The sequence below is a fragment of the Scyliorhinus torazame genome, chromosome 6 (assembly GCF_047496885.1).
Source record: "Scyliorhinus torazame isolate Kashiwa2021f chromosome 6, sScyTor2.1, whole genome shotgun sequence".
In the NCBI taxonomy this organism is placed as follows: domain Eukaryota; kingdom Metazoa; phylum Chordata; class Chondrichthyes; order Carcharhiniformes; family Scyliorhinidae; genus Scyliorhinus; species Scyliorhinus torazame.
The window spans coordinates 146,330,779-146,351,596 of record NC_092712.1 but is presented as its reverse complement, the minus strand read 5'-3'; the positions used below and the strand labels follow the sequence as shown (position 1 = coordinate 146,351,596).

The 20,818-nt window shown below is 46.1% G+C and overlaps 1 protein-coding gene across 1 annotated transcript in view; it reads left to right on the top strand.

Moving 5' to 3' along the window:
• vwc2 (von Willebrand factor C domain containing 2) overlaps nucleotides 1-20,818 on the top strand; it is a 323,653-nt gene that overhangs the window by 62,238 nt on the left and 240,597 nt on the right. The window contains exon 3 of the mRNA XM_072508871.1: nucleotides 13,660-13,789. Coding sequence (XP_072364972.1) covers nucleotides 13,660-13,789 — 130 coding nt within the window. The remainder of the gene's footprint in view (nucleotides 1-13,659; nucleotides 13,790-20,818) is intronic.

Genomic DNA, 20,818 nt, shown 5'->3' with positions numbered 1-20,818 from the left:
TAATGTCCAAATTGCCCTTGGTGTTGGGTGGAGGTGTTGAGTTTGGGTATGGTGCTCTTTCCAAGAGCCGGTGCAGACTCAAAGGGCCGAATGGCCTCCTTCTGCACTGTAAATTCAATGATAATCTATGATTAATCGAGGACAAAGGTTCGGCACAACATCGTGGGCCGAAGGGCCTGTTCTGTGCTGTATTTTCTATGTTCTATGTTCTATTAGGTGAATGAAGAGGTAGGTTTCAGAAACAATCTTGCATCATTGACTTTGTCTATATATATATGTTTCTGGAACATACCTCTTCATTCACCTGAGGAAGGAGCAGTGCTCTGAAGCTAGTGATTCGAAACAAACCTGTTAGACTTTAACCTGGTGTTGTAAGACCTCTTACTGTGCGCAACCATGTTTGTTAGTGCTCATTAACTGGGCTATCTGCAACCGTGATCTTATAGCCAAGCTATAATAATAATTTTTATTGTCACAAGTAGTTTTACATTAACACTGCAATAAGGTTACTGTGAAAAGCCCCCAGTCGCCACGTTCTGGCACCTGTTTGGGTACACTGAGGGAGAATTCAGAATGTCCAAATTACCTAATAGCCCATCTTTCAGGACGTGTGGGAGGAAACCGGAGCACCCAGAGGAAACCCACAGACACAGGGGGAACGTGCAGACTCCACACAGACAGTGACCGAAGCTGGGAGTCGAACCTGGGACCCTGGAGCTGTGAAGCAACGGTGCTAACCACTGTGCTACCGTGCTGCCTACTGGGGGGCACCTTGCAGCGTGTCAGGTAGAGGATGTTATTCCTGCACCAGGATTTCCAATTTGTAGCCAATGAAGCATGGAGCTGCCATGTCCCAGCACTCCCGACTGCTTCCTAGCTGTGACTTTGTGATATTGGAGTAAATAAATTATATAGGTCAGTCTTGTATCTTCGATATGTGTGTGATACATTTTTGGCTTGGCATAATGACATGATTTTAAGGGATGGTGTTTTATGTCTGAACATCAGTGTTGGGGTTCACTGTCAGATGTGGTGACTTCAGCATTGCTGTGTGAGTGCCAGTGTGGCAGGTGTTAACACCCTGAGGTTGTAGGGAGAGGGATAGTATGAGGGACTGTGGAGTTAATCCATAGAATCCCTACAGTACAGAAGGAGGCCATTCAGCCCATAGAGTCTGCACCCGACCTTCCGAAAGAGCACCCTACCTAGGCCCGCTCCCTGCTTTATCCCAGTAACCCTGCACATGTTCAATACACCTAACCTGCACATCTTTTGGACATTAAGGGGCAATTTAGCATGGCCAATCCACCTAACCTGCACATCTTTGGAGCATGGGAGGAAACCGGAGCACCTGGAGGAAACCCACGCAGGCATGGAGAGAACCTGCAGATTCCGCACAGACAGTGACCCAAGCCGTGAATCGAACCTGGGTTCCTGGTACGGTGATGTAGCAGTGCTCAGCACTATGCCACCGGGTGGTCCTAAGTTAAGGTTGGAATGTAGGGATCTTCCCCTGATCTGTATCACACTTATAGGGCTGTGCTGTGACCTGCTGCATGTTCACTTGGCAGAATGCAGTCACTTGCAGGGAAGAGCAGAGAAATGCTGAGTTAGCAGACTCCTCCAAGTCAAGTCTTTTCAGGCATCAGACCATAACAATGGATCATGCAATGGATTGGAGTTCACGGAGGTTCTTTTAATGCTTGGCCAACTTTCACAAGGACACCAACCTATTAGTTGGCAATGATATCAGCAATGGTGGTTAGAATTCACAGGTTGAAGTTCTGTCAGCAGTTCCAGTGCTATTTCAGAGTTCTTTACAGACCACCTTCTATTTCCTGCAGTATGAAGATGACAGTGGAGCTGGACAGTCCATTGGTCCAGAGATAGGATAGACCCGCCTTTGCACCCTACTCCATTCTCACTGTCAATTGCACCTCAGTGCTTCCTGACTCCAGCCTGTCCCCACTTCCCCACCATGAAAATAGTATCGGCGACAATGCTGGTTAGGAGGCAGGATTGCAATGTCAGGGAACCTACCGACTACTGATTCCTGCCTCAAAGATGAAAATCCAACCAAGTGATGTATTAGTTACGATGCTCCAAATTCCCTTGATTATAGAACAGATTGGAAGTCAGCAATGTAACTCCACTATTCACGAAAGGAAGGAGAGAGCAAAAAATGGAACTACAGGCCAGTTAACTTGACCATACTCATTGGGAAAGAGCTTGAAACTATTATTAAGGGAGTATTAATAATTACACTTAGAAAATTATTATATGATCAGACAAAGTCAACATAATTTCACGAAAGGGAAATTGCGGTTGATAAATTTAATGGAGTTTTCTGAGGCTGTAACCACGAATGGAGGGTAAAGGGGGTAAAAAAAAAAAAAATCATACCTGGGATGTGGGTGCAGCTGACTGGGCCAGCTTTTATCACCCATCCCTAATTGCCCTTGAACTGAGTGTCTCGCTTGGCCATTTCAGGGGGCAGTTACAAGTCAACCACATTGCTGTGGATCTGGAGTCACATGTAGGCCAGGACAGGTAAGGATAGCAGATGTAGATTTCTTTCCCTAAAGGACATTAGTGAACCAGGCAGGTTTTTATGACAATTAACAATGGTTTCATGGTCATCATTAGACTTTTAAGCTTTTATTGTATTTAAATTCCACCATCTGCTGTGGTGGGATTCGAACCTAGGCTCCCAGAGCATTAACCCTCAGTTTCTAGCCCAGTGACACAACCAGTATGCCACGGCCTCCCCAAATTGTAGTATAGCTGGATTTTCAAGAGGTTAGTGTACAAGATAAAGGCTCATGGAGTTCGGGGCAATACATTAGCATGGACCGAGGATTTGTTAACAGACAGGAAACAAAAAGTAAGGAGAAACAGGGCATTTTCAAGTTAGCAGGTAATGTGTGACTTGACACTTGGTTAGCACGTCAGCCTCAGTTATTTACAATCTGTATTAATGATATAGGCAAAGAAACAGGAAGCAATATATCTATTGTTTCCTGTTTCTTTGCCTATATCATTAATAACTGAGGCTGAAGTGCTAATTAATACAGATTGATGACACAAAGCTAGGTGGGTATGTAAGCTGTGAGGATGATGCAAAAAGGATGCAAGGAGATATAGATGGGTCAAGTGAGTGGGCAAGATGATGGCAGGTGCATTATAATGTGAGAAGTGTGAGGTTATTCGCTTTGGTCGGATATATGAAAAAGGAGAAGGAGTGGGACATTCGGCCCCTTGAGCTTGTTCTGTCAGTCAATAAAATCATGGCTGATCTGACGCGGTCTTAATTCCGCTTTCTTACCTGCCTACCATAATCCTTTACTCCCTTGTCAATCAAATATTTGTCTAACTCAGATTTGTCAGTCAGAATGAAACCCAGAGGCATGAAGCATTCCACAGAAACTGCTAGATCAGGAAGGACAGTGTACCGGGACGGAAAATCAGCCCAAATCTAAAGAACAGAACGATCTAGAAACCAGGGAAGTATCGAGAGAAAGGATTGTTTGAAGATTCCAAGACATTGAGAGCACAGGTTGGAAACCCTCACCTGGAAGTCAGAGTTCACAGTGTGACAAGCATCTTAGGGATGGTGGTTTGGGGGGGTGGGGGGAGGGGGGGGTGGTCTGGTAATTGATGAGAAATCTGCAGAAGTTGTATTGAGTAGCATCTTTCACTTGGTTTCCGAGTGTGTGGTGTCTGACCACATTTCATCTATTTGTTCACATGGACTCTATACTTTCTGAGAACAATAAAGAATAATGTAGATTTCATAACTTGTGCTATCCTTATGAATCTACATATATTTGTAAAGGTATAGCTGGGGTGAAGGAGTAGTATATTATGGTTCATCTTTTTTTGTTTAATAATTTTTTTTTGTTGTTCAAAGTTCACCTGCGTCCTGTGCCTCTGTCTATAAACAAATAATAAAAGCTAGGGGTGGGATTCACCGCGATTGGGCGGAGAGTAGGTTCCAACGCTAAAATCGCAGCGGCCGCTGATTTGAAGCCAAATCACAATTCTCTGTCACCTCAATAGTGGCGTCAATGCGAACCAGAACGCACATACAGTAAACACCATTTACATATCATTAACAGACCTGACCCGCTATTCTCCTGGCCCTCTGCGATTCTCTGCCACCGATGGGCCGAGTTCCCGACGGCGCGGTTCACTTGTGCCTTTAAAAATCGTGAAACCGGCATTGTGGCTGGTGAGGGAGAGAGAGAGGAGATTGGACACGAAGAGGCGCGACTGTGGGACACTGGCCAGGCTGGCTGGGGTGGGTGTGGGAGGCCCTGCCAGTGCTGGGAGAGGGGGATATGACCCAGGGAATCAGGCGGGGTGGCCAGGTTGACCCCCCACGGGAATGGGGCGATGTCCAGGCTCGGACCGCCATTACCACGGCCTGCAAGGCAGCCATCTTGCTGCACACCCCACTGAGCACCCACCTTGGCCCCTGGTTCTGCAGAGTGACACAGGCCGAATGGGTGCCCCCAACCACACACCCTACCGTCTGCCATACCTCCCACCCACCTGGTCATCACCCGCCAGCAGCCCACCCAGGGCAATGCCCACTGTTGCCCTTATGGGGGCTCCGTGAGGGCCACGGAGCTGGCAAGGACAGTGTCAGCCAATGGTACCCCTGGCATCAGGGACAAGCGCCAGGGCCAGAGGTCCCCAAGGAGCCGGGCACCAATGGGGTTTGAGGTGCGGAGATAGGGGTGTGGGGTGGGGGATATGGGGGACGGAACCTGGAGATCCACCATGAACTTCATTGCAGTGTTAATGTAAGCCTACTTGTGACAATAATGATTATTATAAAGATTACTATTATAATTATTATGTAGCCTGTTGGATCTGGTTGAGAGGGGGGGCTGCACCATGCTAACATGTCGGTCATTCAACCCCTGCAGACAATGGATATTGGAATTCAACCAGCAGCGGTGGCCTTCCTGTTAGTCGCCAGAGCCCCTGGGGGATGTCCTGTGGCTGTACGAGCTGTAGCTGCTTGAGGAGGAGGAGGAAGCTGCTGCAGCAGAGCGTGCAGCAGCGGAATATGAGGCAGCATAACTGCGAGGGTATGAGGAAGGTCACTTGCTCCCGGTGGCCATCAAGGTGACGTTTGTCCTGAACATTTACGCCAGGGGGTCCTTCCACGCGCCAAGTGGGGACCTGGCTGGGGGGTTGGCTCCTGGGCGACAGGTTGTGGCTGATAACACCTACCCGGAGGTCACAGACCGACATGGAGACCCACTACAACGACACCCTTACAGCGACCAGGAACGTGAACAAGGAATGCTTTGGCCTCCTGAAGATGTGGTTCAGTTGCCTGGACTGCTCTGGAGGGGCCTTCCAGTATGGCGCAGAGAGGGTCGCCCGCATCCTAGCGGCCTGCTGCATCCTCCACAAAATCGCGCAGCAGAGAGGCAATGTGCTGGAGCAGGAAGAGGAATGCCAGGCCTCATCCGATGAGGAGGATGATGGGCAGAACATGTAGCCCAGGCTGGCAAGGGAGGCCGCACGACATGTGCGCCAGGACAAAAGCATGCAGGACGTTCTGATCGCCTCCAGGTTCATCAACTGGGGGGTGGGGACTGGCCAGGGGCATGGCCACCACATGCCATCTGCACACACCTCTACCCCACTCCTGGTCACCCCTTTGCCCCAACCCCCTCTGTCATACATACCTGCCGTACTAAGGGGCCCTGGGTTGGCAGTAATACCAGGACTGGTCCACGGGATGGAGGATGATGACAACCTGCTGTGTGGTGAGCTCTGATGCACCACATCGTTTCACAACGTCTGACTCCTGCCCATGATAGCACTTCCGCCAACCACTTGGATGATCCCTGAATGCGAATTGACCATTCCATCACATGGTCCCATTGAATCCCAAGGGTGACGGTGGTGTGGATGGTCAGGGGGGAGAGGAGGGGGGACGGGTTGGGAGCCCAGGCCACCCACAATGTCCGTCATTCCTCCAGCCACACAACGCCCCCCCCAGCACCCCCTCTCTGGCCAGCCCAGTCCCACCCCTCACACCCATTTGACAGAGCACCGAGGCAGGTTGTAACAGTGTGAACAAGTGTTTAATGTGAAAACGTATATACAGATTTGTGCTCTAGCCCCTGTAACTAAACTGTGCCCTGCACCTGTGCCAACTTAACTAGTGTCTAACTTTCTGGCCTTATGGGCCTTAATGCTAGGTCTTGGTGGATCCCCAGATGGAACAGCAGGAGTGGAGGCGGACTGCTGTGATTCTCGCCCTGCGACCTGGGTCCCCGTCGACGGTCGTCTTCTGAGGTGCCTGGGCCTAGATGTTTGGGCATCCCAGATGGCATGGTGCCACCCTGTTCTGCTCTCTGCCCAACAGATTCACCAGGAACAGGAGGGGATGGTAGGGAGGGGTAAGGATGGGAGTCCAATGTGCTGCGGTGTTCCGGCACCTCCCCTGCGGGCGTCACCGGCATAGGCCCCATCACCTCCTCCTCACTCTGGGTGCCCGATGACCCCCCCCGGCTACTCCAAGGGACGGGGGTTCTAGCGGAGCTATCCGGTGAGGCTTCCCATCTGGAAGTCCTGGAGGCCCAGTCTGGTCTCGAAAACGGTCTGCATGCTCATGGTCATGGAGCTCAGGGAATGGACCATCTCTGCCTGGGACTGCGCCACGTGACGCTGTGACTGTGTCGCCACCTTCTGGGTTTGTGTCACATCAGCCAGTGACTGCGTCATCTACCTCTGGGACTGGGCCACCTCCCTCTGTGTTTGCGCCACGTCGGTCAGCGCCTGGGCAATGCCGCATATGTTCCCAGCTGTGGATCGCTGCGACTGGGCCACGCTCAGGATCGCCGCTGCGATTTGCAGGTGGCTCAGCCTGTGAGGCGGCCACCCTGTTCTGGGCCTCAGCCAGTGCCTGCACAGAATGCCCCAGGCCTTGGACATGCTGACCATAGACAGAACCGTTGCCCCCAAGGCTTCCATCGCGGACGCCACCGTGCAGTGTTGGCCTGGGTGGCACGGATGGTCAGCACCACCTCCTTCTGCTGCACACATTTGGACTCCTCCAACTGCACCTGCAGGTACTGGATGCTCGCTGAGAACCCCTTGTGTAGTCTCTGGCTCTGCGACTGCACCTCCCATGATCGATGGGACTATCCGTTCCAGAAGCCCGAAACCCATCTGGATGGCACCTAGTTCCTGCCGTTGGCCTGCCCTCCGACCGTCCGCCCCCTCGGGTGTTCCTACCTCCACCTGCTGTACCAGATCAGCTGTGTGGTGCGCACCATATAGTGACCCAGGATGCTCTTCACTGAAGCGCCCAACCGAGTGAGAGTCTCTGGGATGGTGGAGGGTGAGTGCTGGTGGTGGGGGTGAACCGCACTCAGCAGTGTCTCACTTTCTAGCCCATGGCTGAACTTCACCCCGGCGACCTCCCTTTCCTCCGGGCCACCGACCACGTCCAGGGCCCTCTGCTCTGCCATGGTGAGGGGCCACATGTCCAGCGGACCCCCTCCAGTCTTCTCCGGCTCCCGGTGGTTGTGGGCGGCCTTGCCTTGGGGAGGGGGTGGGGGGGGGGGGGGGGTGCTGGTGGAACAGAAAATTACAGTGTTAGACAGTCCGATGCATGCAGACCAGGAGGTTGGTAGTCTCATTGGCCAGGGCACCCAGCCATGGCGGCATGTGGTGCAGGGAGAGATTCTGCTGCCTTTCGGGTTGGGAGGGTAGAGTTACAGGTGTGCAAGTGGGGGTAATGCCAGGGGCACAGTGCCACCTTGTCACCCTGGCCGCCCTGAGGAGGTTGTGCAGTTTCTTCCTGGACTGCTGGCCGGTATGGATGGTGCTGCCCACGGCGCTCACCATCTCTACCATCTGTGCCATGGCATGGCAAATGGCGGCGGCTGGCAGCCTCCTTCCTAGGCCGCGATACAGGGTCTTCCGCCTCTCCTCCACCGCATCCAGGAAGATCTTGAGCTTGGCATCAGTGAAGCGTGGTGTTGTTTTCCTCGCTACCACCTTGTTGGCTGGGATGGTGTGTGTGGGGAGTGGTGTGTATATGCGGCTGCAGCTTGTCAGCTTCCGGAGTGTCAATCGTGAAACCGACGAATCTTGCATGTTTCTCATTGGAATAGATTGTGTTCCACGTGGCGCCGGTGCTAGCCCCTTAACAGTAGATGAATTGGTCCAGGTGCGCCAGTTTTGCTGTCATGGAACTCCACGAATCATGAAACCAAAGTGAAAATGCTGGAAAATCTCAGCAGGTCTGGCAGCATCTGTAAGGAGAGAAAAGAGCTAACGTTTCGAGTCCAGATGACCCTTTGTCAAAGCTAAAAGACAAATAAAGTGGGGAATATTTATATTGTGGAGTAAGAATGAAAGATGAGTCACAGCCACAGAAACCCAGGGAAATGGGGTGCTAATAGCCACAGAAACCAAAGGGAAAAGAGTGCTAATGGCAGTCCCCAGAGAGCACAAAAGGCCAAACAGCAGAGAAACTAACATCAGAGGGTAAACTGTGACAGATGGAGATATGGGGGAGGGGAAGGGAGAAGCAAAAGGGAGAAAGGATAAGGAAAGGTGGATAAAATCGGGGGTTAAATATATATAAAGAAAGAAAGAAATGGTAAAAGGCAGTGAAAATGAAATGGGATGAAAACAAATGGGTCAAGGTGGGGTAGAGCCAATTACAGCTCCAGGGTCCCAGGTTCGATTCCCCGCTGGGTCACTGTCTGTGTGGAGTCTGCACGTTCTCCCCGTGTCTGCGTGGATTTCCTCCGGGTGCTCCGGTTTCCTCCCAAAGTCCAAAGACGTGCAGGTTAGGTGGATTGGCCATGATAAATTGCCCCTTGTGACCAAAAAGGTTAGGAGGGGTTATTGGGTTAGGGGGATAGGGGGGAGGTGAGGGTTTAAGTGGGTCGGTGCAGACTCGATGGGCCGAATGGCCTCCTTCTGCACTGTATTTTCTATGCTATGTTTTATCTGAAGTTGTAGAATTCGATGTTGAGACGGATAGATGAGATGTTGTTCCTCCAGTTTGCATTGAGCTTCACTGGAACACTGCAGCAGGCCAAGGACAGACCTGTGGGCATGGAAGCAGGGTCTTGTGTTAAAATGGCAAGCAACGGGAAGGTCAGGGTATCCTCAAATTCTCAAAGAATAAAGAAATCTTGCTGAAATTGTACAGGACTTTGATGAAATCAATCCTTGAATAATGTGCGTAGTTTTGGTTTCCATATTTCAGGAAGAAATACTTGCATTGGGTGCAGTACTGGGAAGGTTCACTAGACTGTTCCATGGGGTGAACTGAACAAATTGGGCCTATACTCTCTGGAGTTTAGAAGATTGAGAGATGATCTCATCTTGGTGGCACAGTGGTTAGCACTGCTGCCTCACAGCTCCAGGGTCCCAGGTTCAATTACGGCCTCGGGTGCAGATTAGGTGCATTGGCTATGCTAAATTGCCCCTTAGTGTCCAGTGTAGTCACCTGGGTTGGCCACTTCCCGACTTAAAATGGAGAACCGCAAAGACTAAAGGGAAATTCAGCCAACACAGGCAAAGACTAGCAAGTACAGAAATCATGTGTATTGAAACCTGTAAAAAAAACCAGACAGCACTGAAACCAGCAGCCATCTGCATAATAATGAGCAATTCCAAGGCACAATTGCAACAGTTAAGGTGGATAAAGCCAAGCCAGACTCCTCGGCGCCAGCAGGAGCCAAGACAAAGGAAGGCCAACGGACATTTAGGGACCGCCCAGCGATCAGGGAACAACTCCAGTATTGGAGAAATCGATCCAAGTGATCGGAACGCAGTCCAATCACTTGGAACCAGGTACGGGGTCCGCCCCGAAGGGCGGGAAGCCCCTGGGGACTATAAAGTAAAGCCCCCAAGTTCAAATCGTCCTTCTTGGCAGGGTCACTCAGCAACTTGAACCAACCCATGAGAGTGACCTGTCTAAGCTGCCGCTTCAACCAAGTAAGTCTCCAGTCAACGCTCGCTACGAGATAGGCGCTCCTAGCTACAAGTCCATACCAGCTTTTGAATCCTGCAGACTCAGGACCTGAACGAAAGGCCATTTGTTCCCCTGACCTGGTGGGCCAATTCCGAAGCTAAGGATAGGCCTTTTAGAGATAGGAATAGTCTAGAAAGTAGAGTTTATGTATGAGAAGTGATGTACTGTGTATAATAAATGTGTTTTGATTTGAATCTTACTAATTGGTGTGTTGAGTTATTGATCAGTACTTGAATTTGGATCTCGTGGCAGTATAAAGATACCTGGCAGCTCTAGAGCAAATGTTAAACAAACAGAGCAAATTACGAATTAAGAGCCAACCAAAAGTTAGCAACACCAAAGGTTAGGTGGCGTTACGGGGATGGGGTGGACACATGGGCTCTTTCCAAGGGCCGGTGCAGACTTGATGGGCTGAATGGCCTCCTTCTGCACTGAAAATTCTATGATTCTATGATTCTGAAGAGGCTTCTCAGAGTAGACGGTAGCTATGAGGAACGGTTGAATAAACTCGGTTTGTTCTCACTGGAACGACGGAGGTTGAGGGGTGACCTGATAGAGGTCTACAAAATTATGAGGGGCATAGACAGAGTGGATAGTCAGAAGCTTTTTCCCAGGGTAGAGGGGTCAATTACTAGAGCGCATAGGTTTAAGATGCGAGGGGCAAGATTTAGAGGAGATGTACGAGGCAAGTTTTTTAAACAGAGGGTAGTGGGTGCCTGGAATTCGCTGCCGGAGGAGGTGGTGGAAGCAGGGACGATAGTGACATTTAAGGGGCATCTTGACAAATACATGAATAGGATGGGAATAGAGGGATACGGACCCAGGAAGTGTAGAAGATTTGAGTTTAGACGGGCAGCAAGGTCGGCGCAGGCTTGGAGGGCCGAAGGGCCTGTTCCTGTGCTGTACTTTTCTTTGTTCTTTGTTTGTTCTAGACACCGGGAGGTTGTTTCCCTAGGCTGTGGAGTGAAAAACTTAGAGCATTATAAATCGTTGAAATAGATAGATTTTTGGTCATTCAGGGAATCAAAGGATATTGGGAGTGGAAGAAAGTCGAATTGAAGCTGAAGATCAATCACAATTTATTTTGAATGGTCAAATATGCTTGATGAGCCTTTTGGTCTACTCCTGCTCCCAATGCCTATGTTCTTATGTTTTAAGAGGGTCCTGTAAACTTGTCCTTCGAAGACGACCAATATTTTTTATACTCATCTTTTGATCTGACCATGCATGAGCTCTCTTGGTAAGATTGGTGAACTAAAATACATTTGTGTTGAATTGTTATTAGTTTTTTATGGTGGACCAATGCTGATGAAGCTGACCAATACTCCGCTCACGTAAATCCCTCCAGTTGGCAGATAGAAAATATTTTTGTCTTATCCAGTTCAGCCTGGATTGTTGCCAGTTCCCGAAGGCCAAAGGCCCTGTGCCAACCCTTGAAAGAAGACCGTATGTTCGTTGTTATAACCTGAGCGGATCCTATTGTCTGGGGACAATTGGTTGCCCCATGTTCCTTCGGGAATAGGAGCTCTCCCAATGGTGGGAGGTGGGGTGCAATTGTTAGCTTTGCAGCTGTTTAAATAGAGCTGGCCAGTGTGGTACCGGCTAGAGAGGGAACCAGCAGTGAACTACTGGCCCTGTGTACATATTGTAAACACAGTTACTTTCTGTTTCACTCTACAAACTCATGCTGGATTCTTCGTGGCACTCACAAAATTCACAAAGAATGCGAGAAGTGACAACCTTAGTTTTAGCAAAAATTTTAAGGTATGCTGCCGTAGTGGTTATGGTATAAGACTGGTCCCAAGAACTATGAACTTAAATTGCAACATGGCAAGTTACAGAAATGAATTGAATAAATTTTGTGGCTTGTTCCCTGGAAATTTAAAATAGAAATCGCTAGAGCCACACACAGGTCATTCTGCAGTGACGTATACATTTTTGGATTTAGATTTTGAGGATCACCAGAACTTTGAATGTTATCAAAGCTCAACTGGTTTCCTCTTTTTTTCTATTCATTCATGGGATGTGGGCGTCACTGGCTCGGCCAGCATTTATTGCCCATCTCTAATTGCTCTTGAACCAGAGTGTATTTCAGAGTCAACCACATTGCTGTGGTTGTGGGTCTGGAATCACATGTAGACCAAACCAGGTACGAATAGCAGATTTCCTTCCCTAAAGGACATTACTGAAGCAGAAAGGTCTTTACAACAGTGGACAATGGTTTCATCAGACATTTAATTCCAGATTTTTATTGAATTCAAATTTCACCATCTGCTGTGGCGAGATTTGAACTTGGGTGCCCAGAACATTACCCTGGGCCTCTGGACCACTGCCTCCCCTATATCCTTCAAGGAAGGGAATCTCCCACTTTTTACCTGGTCTGCCCTGCATATAGCACTCGGTCACACTGTAGGTTAATTCTTAACGCCCTCTGAAGTGGCCAAACCATCTACAAAAATGTGCAAATATTTGGTAATTAGGGGAAAGGCCCACGATCTTCGCAGGTCAGCTAGGATGGGGAAAAAAATGACCTTGCCATTGTTGCCCATATCCTGAGAACAAAGTAAAAAATATCTATTTCTAAATGGAAAACACAACCTTTATCCAAAATTATGATATCCGAGTCCAGGTTATCCAGCTCTTGGACATTATTCACTATCATATTCACTTATCATTTGTTTGAACTATTTCACTTACACTTAAATGTGTAGAACAACATTGTCTTCAGAGTTAATGTTACCAATCATGTGTACTTATAGTGCAATAGTTATTTTGGCCATCGCTTTGCTGGAGATCAAGTTTACATTTGTCACAATTTATCAAGTGGAATTGTGTAGGCACGTAAATTTTAAAAAGAACAGATTTTAGTGCTTGCATCAGATCATGAAAAAAAATCTCACAATGCTAACACTACCCTTCATTATTTGAGAAGCCACAGAAAGTTGAGACTCTCAGATGTGCTCACATTCTCACTTGCTTCCCTAACCTCCCCCCATCACCCTGTTCCCCGCAGCCCCCAACTCAGGCTTTGTGGTGTTTGAAGGAACTTAGAATTGTTGATTCGATCATGTGTTCTTTCAATTAGGTTATTCATGAAGGTTCTGCATCTCGACTTTGCCCCTCACCTGAGGTGCAGTAATCCTCAGTTTAAATCACCACCAGTCAGCAGGGGAACGCAGCCTATGGTCATCTGGGACTATGGTGACTTTTACCTTACCTTTATTGCAATTAGATGATGCGTCTCATCACATTTTAATTGTGAAAACTGCTTTCCTTTGAAATTTTATTTGAAGTAATGTTCATATTACTAACATTCTAAACACATGGTGGAAAATCGAGTAACTAGCACTTTCCATGCTTCTGCTTACAGTGTAACCAATGTGGAAACGAATATTGTACATTAAACCTACCTTTTCAGCTCTTTACATTTTTCGTTGTCATTCAAATTTTGTATGTAATTCAATCACAATGCAGAGCTAAGACACCAGGGATCTTTAAGGTCAATTCATTCATTTATGAGCCATAAATCCCATCCCAAAGATCATCATTAAGTGCTCTTAATGTCCGGTTCTGTAATTCGTATAAAGTGAGCTTAGTCCTGTCACTTTCAAATGCTGTTTCCGTTTTAGGTTTCTCCCTGCGAAAAGTGCCGCTGTGAGCCCAATGGGGAAGTGCACTGCTCCGTAGCAGAATGTGCTCAGGTTGAATGTGTGGATCCAGTGTATGAACCTGATCAGTGCTGCCCTATCTGCAAGGATGGTATGTGCTTTCCAAAAATAACACGTTCTGTTTTCATTCTTTCTGTGGCAAGCTGGCAATTTACAGATCAAATATTTGATATAAACTAATTGTAAATAAGGTGTTCATTTGACAGAAATTCATTGTTATATTTTAAGCATATATTTTGTCATCTTGTGGTAATATTACTTATTTACTACAATGCAGGCTTTCTCAGAACAGCTTATTCCCATTCTCATCAAAAGATAACATTTGTAGAATGCACACACCTCCTACGATCCAGTACTTATGTTGCAATGCATGGAGTGATCAGGTTAGCATACCAAATGTGGTCCTTTTACCAAGTGACTTTAAGAAGTCTTACAACACCAGGTTAACGTCCAAAAGGTTTGTTTCTAAATCACTAGCTTTCGGGGCGCAGCTCCTTCATCAGGTGAGTGAAGAGGTGGGTTCCACAACCACAAAGTCAATGATACAAGATGATCTTACGAAACAAACCTGTTGGACTTTAACCTGGTGGTGCAAGACTTCTTATTTTGCCCACCCCAGTCCAACGCTTGCATCTTCACATCAAAGTGACTTTACATAGACGTTTCACATGACCTGCCAACTATGCATGCACCCTCTTTGATAGGCAAAAGAATATCAAGCTGTCAGACAGGCTCAACTACAAATTGAATTTATTGCAAGAAGCAACATGCAAGTTCAGCAGAACAAGGTTAAATCTAGGCATAACTGATACGGCGTCTGGAAGAAAAAACGAAACTTCCGAGAATAAAAGTATCTTCAACCTGAATTCTTTGATGAGCTTTTATGTGTGTCAAGTCTCTTTCTCACCAACAAATCATGAAAATATGGTTGAACTGAATGAGCTGGAAGACAGGAGAGTTGGTAACCACAAGAAAAAAAACCCTTTCATTTACTGAAAACCTTTCACAACTTCAAGATGTTTCAAAAGCACTTCACAGCCATTTAAATACTTATTTCTGGAACTGTAGTCACTGTTCCAGTGTACTATGCAGAATCTCTCACATTAGATCAAAGCAGACCTTTTCCAGTTGACAGATTTCTCTCCCAATTATTTCTCAACATGTGCATAGTCAATATTAAGTATCTCCCCAACCCCCTTCCCCTCCTCCCCAACCCCACCCCCAGAGGGATGGTCAGCTGATTTTTGTTTTCTGGAAAGGATTCATTAAGTCAATCTTCAGGCAAAGCTTACTGAAATTTCATATGTAGTATGGTTGCTGCTTTAATAGTCATCATGATCAGAGACAAATCATTCCAGTCTAGCCTTAGCCAGTATTGTAATTTCACTTTATTCACAGTTCCCAAGACAAATAACACAGGAAATCCTGGCAGCTAAAGTTCTCTCTTAAGGCTGCCTTGCAATGACCTAGTTAAACTTCAAATGAAATTAGATGATACAGAAATATTTTAAAACATGGTGCAGGATGGAGTTCACATTCTATACATATATTTTTCCATAAGAAATATATCTTAAAAAAATGAAGAGAGTGACCTGGATTCATTGTTATTATAATTTAAATTTTATTGTATTTTTCCATCTAGAAACATTAATAATACTCAGACTTCAGTAACAATACACAAACAGTTGATTCGCTTGTGATTGAGGTATAGGTGCTAAATTTGGGATGAACATTTTGGGATGATACTTTAGGAATGCATAATCACTGTATCATTCTTGAAATGAGTTTGAAAAAAATAATCATAGACTTTGTTCAGAGGGATTCTTAACACATCTCCAAGTGTAGATATCAATAAATTGCCAAAACATACTGCATGGGCTGAACTATCCCACACTTTCAGCAATAGTGACAATGTGGATTGAAGGTAAGGCAAGGATAAATAGGGAATGACAACAGTGTTCTTTATTTTTTTGTAAGGAAATGCATTGTCGATTGTTAAATTGGAGGATTGAAATGATGATTGGTTTGTTTGTCCTATTTGTTTCATTTCATCTACTCCTCCAGTGCCATGCCTCCTATTCAACATTATTCATCAGCCTAACTTCTTTCCATCACTGTGCTAGGCTCAAGTTCCTTAAAAACAAGTCCATATTCTTCCCTTATGCTTTCCTTGATAATCTCTGCTTTACCTACCTTTCCTGGGCTAGTAACCCAATTTTTCCCCTATTCACCCATTATTAAAAAATAGAACTGAAATGAACTTGTCTTATGGACAGCGATTCTTCCTCTTCAATAAAGCTTCCTCTTCAATATAGTGCTAATATCACTAAACTAGTAATCTAAAGACCCAGTAATCTGGGGACCTGGGTTTAAATCCCACAATGGTAGATAGTGAAATTTGAATTCAATTTTTAAAAAACCTGGCATTAAAAGTCTAACCATGAATCAATTGTTGTAAAAATCCCATCTGGTTCACCAATTTCTTGAAGAAAGAAAATCTTCTGTCCTTACCATGTCTGGGTCCATAGCAATGTTGTTGACTCTTAAACAAGGGCAATTAGGGATGGACATTAAATGCAGGCCTAGCCAGCGATGCCCACATCCCATGAAGTAATTGGAAGAGAGAATAGATATTATCGTTTATTGCAAGGGGAATTGAATCTAAAGGTTGGGAGGTTATGCTTCAGTTATATAGAGTGGCAGGAAGATCGCAGCTGTACCGGATACATATTGGTTTCCTTAATTATGAAAGGCTGTAAATGCATTAGAAGTAGTTCAGGTTTACTAGGCTAATACCTGGAATAGGCAGGTCACCTTATGAGAAAAGATTGGACAGGCTAGGATTATATCTGCTGGAGTTTAGAAGAGTAAGGTGACTTGATTGAAACATAAAAGATCCTGACGGGTGTTGACGGGTTTTGAATGGACCTACCTCGTATTAAGTTGATCTTTTCTCTACACCTTGCTATAACTGTAAAATTATATTCTGCAGTCTCTCCTTCCTTCCCTATGTACGGTATGCATTGTCTGTATAGCATGCAAGAAACAATACTTTTCACGGTATACTAATACATGTGACACTAATAAATCAAATCAAATCAAATCAAAAAACGTGAATGTGGAGAAGATGTTTCCTCTTGTGGGAGCATTTAGAACTATGGGTCACTGTTTAAATGTAAGGGGTTGCCATTTAAACTCGGGACGAGGAGAAATGTTTCCTCTCAGAGGGCCATGACTCTTTGGCACTCTCTTCCTGACAAGGTGGTGGAAACAGAGTCTTTGAATATTTTTTAGGCAAAGGTAGATAGATTCTTGGTAAACCAGGGGAGGAAAGTTACAATCAAATCAGCCATGATCTTACTGGGTGAAGCAGCTCAAGGGGCTGAGTGGTCTACTCCTTCTCCTGATTCATATGTCCACATATATGTTCTCATCCTGCCCATGCTCCTATGAGTGGAAGGGAATGGCAGACCACCACTGACAAAAACTGACAAGAAAATGGCTCAGGATGAAGCATCAGCAGACAATGAGCCAGGGACCTGCCTGGGGCAGAACACCTACTATACAATAGTTCCCAGGTAAGGTGATTAAACATAGCTTACAAAGGACCATTAGCATTTCGCTCCATTAGAAAGAGACAGTTAACTACATATAATTTACGGGTAGCACTCTGCAAGGTGGGGCAAGGTGAGGATGCAGGTCTCCATGAACTACCACCGCTGATGTGGGAATTGAAGCCTTCCATTAGCATCACAATTAAGCCAATCTACCTCCTACAATATCCACTGCATTACCTTATTTGAATAACTGACTCGTTTCCTCTCCACTTCGAAATCACAATCCTTCTGGTGTGCTATCCTTTCAAGCTACAAACCTCACCAAGATCCTCACGACTTCCCCCTCGCTTCGTTTAAGTTTTTTCCACCCTCCCCTGTATATTTTCTGTCCTCCTATCTTTATTCAATTTTAATTTTCCCATGGTACCATGATTACCATTGACCCCATCATGTTTTATCCCTTGTCATCTCTGCCGCCAAAATATTGGGCACTAACATTCTAGCTCACCATTTGCTTATCATTTTGCATTCCACGTCCTCATACTTTCCTCCAACACCAGTATTCTCAACATCCACCTGTGAAACTATGTCCTCACTCAACTCCCTCGCTAATTTTCCTCTCTTCAGCAAAAATTGCCCAACTTAGGATGCTAGAGATTAACTTTAACCTAAGAACACCTTTTACGGCCCCCTTTCCTCAACTCTGTCAACATCATATACCAAGTGGAAAGGGCACATGGATTTATTTGCCTCTACGATTGAGGTCAAGTAGCCACCTCTGCAGTCAACTCTTTTTTTTCCCCTTGCTCCTAAATGTCCATCTAGCCTACGCCACCCAATTTTGTAATATTCTGCAGCTTTCCTTCCACCCCCTTTATCATCTTCAATTGCCATTTCTTCCATGAGACCCATCAGTCCCCTCAAACATTTCCTCACTAAACTCTTGACAGATTTACCAGTCCTGTTAGCCGACACTTTCTCAGATACAGTCTTCCAAAATTTCCATCACCATCCCCTCTTCAACAACAAATCTTCAACCACACTATCACATCTGTAGCCTCCTATTCCTGTCTGAACTGTTTGAGACCTTCAGATATTTTATCACTTAACTCAATGACATTCTCTCAAAATTCCCTAATTCAGTCTTCCCAATTTGGTTTTGTTCTGCTCACAATATCATGAACACTCTGACCAATGTCGTAAATTACATACTCTGTGCCTCGGATATATCACACCTGTTCACTCTGCTTGCTACTCCATCAGTTTGATATAACCATCCTTTTTTAATGTCTCCCCTCGTTGCACAGTTCAATGAGACTATCTTTGTGTAGTTCCACAACTAACTATCCAAACACAGACAGCAGATCTCCAGCAAGCGGCAATCTTCCCACCACACCACACGTCAGCCAGTTCAGTCCAAAATGGCATTTGGGATCACAGGATCCCAATTTCTCTGTTAAATTAATCTAGTGCCCCATTTAGTCACCCCAGCAAAAAAATGTCTTGGCTCTAATAAAGGTAGCAATAATTGACTACCATTTTCAGGGTACTATTATCAATTTTCCACCAAACAGAACGGTTGAAAATTGAGCCTCATAACGCATTGCTTACTTGCTTTCAGCTTATTCCCTCATCTCTTTCCTGAAGGTGAGTCATGGTCAGTGTACTGTTCCATAGGTTCCAATTGACCATTGTTCATGTAAGTGTCAGAATGCATTGGAATCAAATCTCATCTTCTCCTCATTTTATGTTCACCTGTGTACACTTTCCAGCACAAATCAGTGAACAGAGATAGAATTTATAACCAGCTTGGGAACACTGAGGATGTAACATCCCTCGTACAACATCAGCTATAATTGGCTAACTTAGGACAGAAGAGAAACTGAGCTGGAGAGATGGCTGTGGGGAGGGGGAGGGGGAGGGGGGGTGGGGGGGGGGGGGGAGGTAGTGCTGTGGAGTGTGCTGCACAGTACATTTTTGCAGTTTAATGCCTTGAATGGGAAGAGGTAGTGGTTACAGGTAACACCTTATCAAAGGTCTCATGGAATTCCAGACATTAGGCTGAGGCCCAGAGATACTGGTCTTGGCCTAATTTCTGTCCTTCTTGGTCAGTGAAGGGCATTCTAGCCTAATGAGTGGGTTGCGTGAATGGCCCTCCTTTATCTCAGTGGGCCACAAGGTTGAAACCGAGCATGTGCATTAACCATGAGTCCAGGAATAAGATTAAATACATTTAATACACACTAAATATGTCATTATTGTGGTGATATGCATCACTGTAAATACACAAGGTGTTAATGTAAATACACTAAGACTAAGTAAACACTAGAGGCAGCACCAGAGACATCATGACATGCAGGCATACAGCTAATGAACACATAGAATAGGACATGACCAATGGGCAGTCAAGACACCCAGAGGTGACACTACCACAAGGGGGCATACACAACCCATATATAAGGACAGGGCACACATGCTCTGTCTCTTTCCACAGGCGACACTTGGAGAGTAGGACAGGGGCAGATCAGAAGCATCACACCCACCACGTGGCTCAGAGCAGACTGGTTAGTTAGACTGAGTTACTATAGCAAGATTAACAGGAGAGTCGAACTCATAGAGGACTGTGCTAATGGTTCAATAAATCACAATGAACTTACTTCAAAGTCTGGAGTATCTTTTGGTCAAAGCTGCATCGAGTTGCAGCCTGTGTTATCCCAGAGTACATAACACAACATGGTACAGTAGTGCCTGTTGAATCTATATAGTTCAACTCAGCAAGATCCATGACTATCAGCAACAGCACCCAGGCAAGATGATCGACATTCCGGTTCCTCAGCAGCTCAGGTACCACGGCAATCTCAGTGCCAACTGGCGTGCATTCAAGCAGAGATTTGAGATTTACATGGTAGCATCCGACCTAGATGGCGTGGCCGATGCTGAGAAGATAGATCTTCTACTCACCATTGCAGGTGAAAGTGCAACAGAAATCTTCAACTCCTTCAAGTACTCCAAAGGGCAGGACAAGAGAGACTTCCAGATAGTCCTGGACAAGTTTGAAAACTACTGCTAGGTGAACACAACAGAAATCGGTAAAACTGACGCCTATACTCACCACGAGGCAAAGGTAGGCTTGCAGCAGAGGCAAACGGCAATTTTGATTGGCAGCAATCTTGCGCAAGGAGCTGCACATGCACAGTTGCGAAAAGAGCGCACAGTGAAGGAAAAGTGATCTGCGTATGCGCAATCCATTCCTGCGCTCTATGTCACAAGCGTCATGACGTCAAAGGCTCTGGACCACGCCCACCTAAAGGGGAAATGTCCGAAAATAGTGGAAAAAAAATTTAAAGCCAGAAAACACAATTCTTTCACCTGGAACGACAGCACAATGCCTGAACTTCGAGTAGCTGAAAGTAACCTCCACAGAACCCTACAACAAGCAGTTAGCACCGCCCTAAGAGATGATTTAGTCCTTGAAGACTACGACTCAGACCATGATTTCATCATTGGACGTGGTGACCTCAGTACCAAATCTGAACCGCAAAGAGATGTGTTGTACGGTGAAG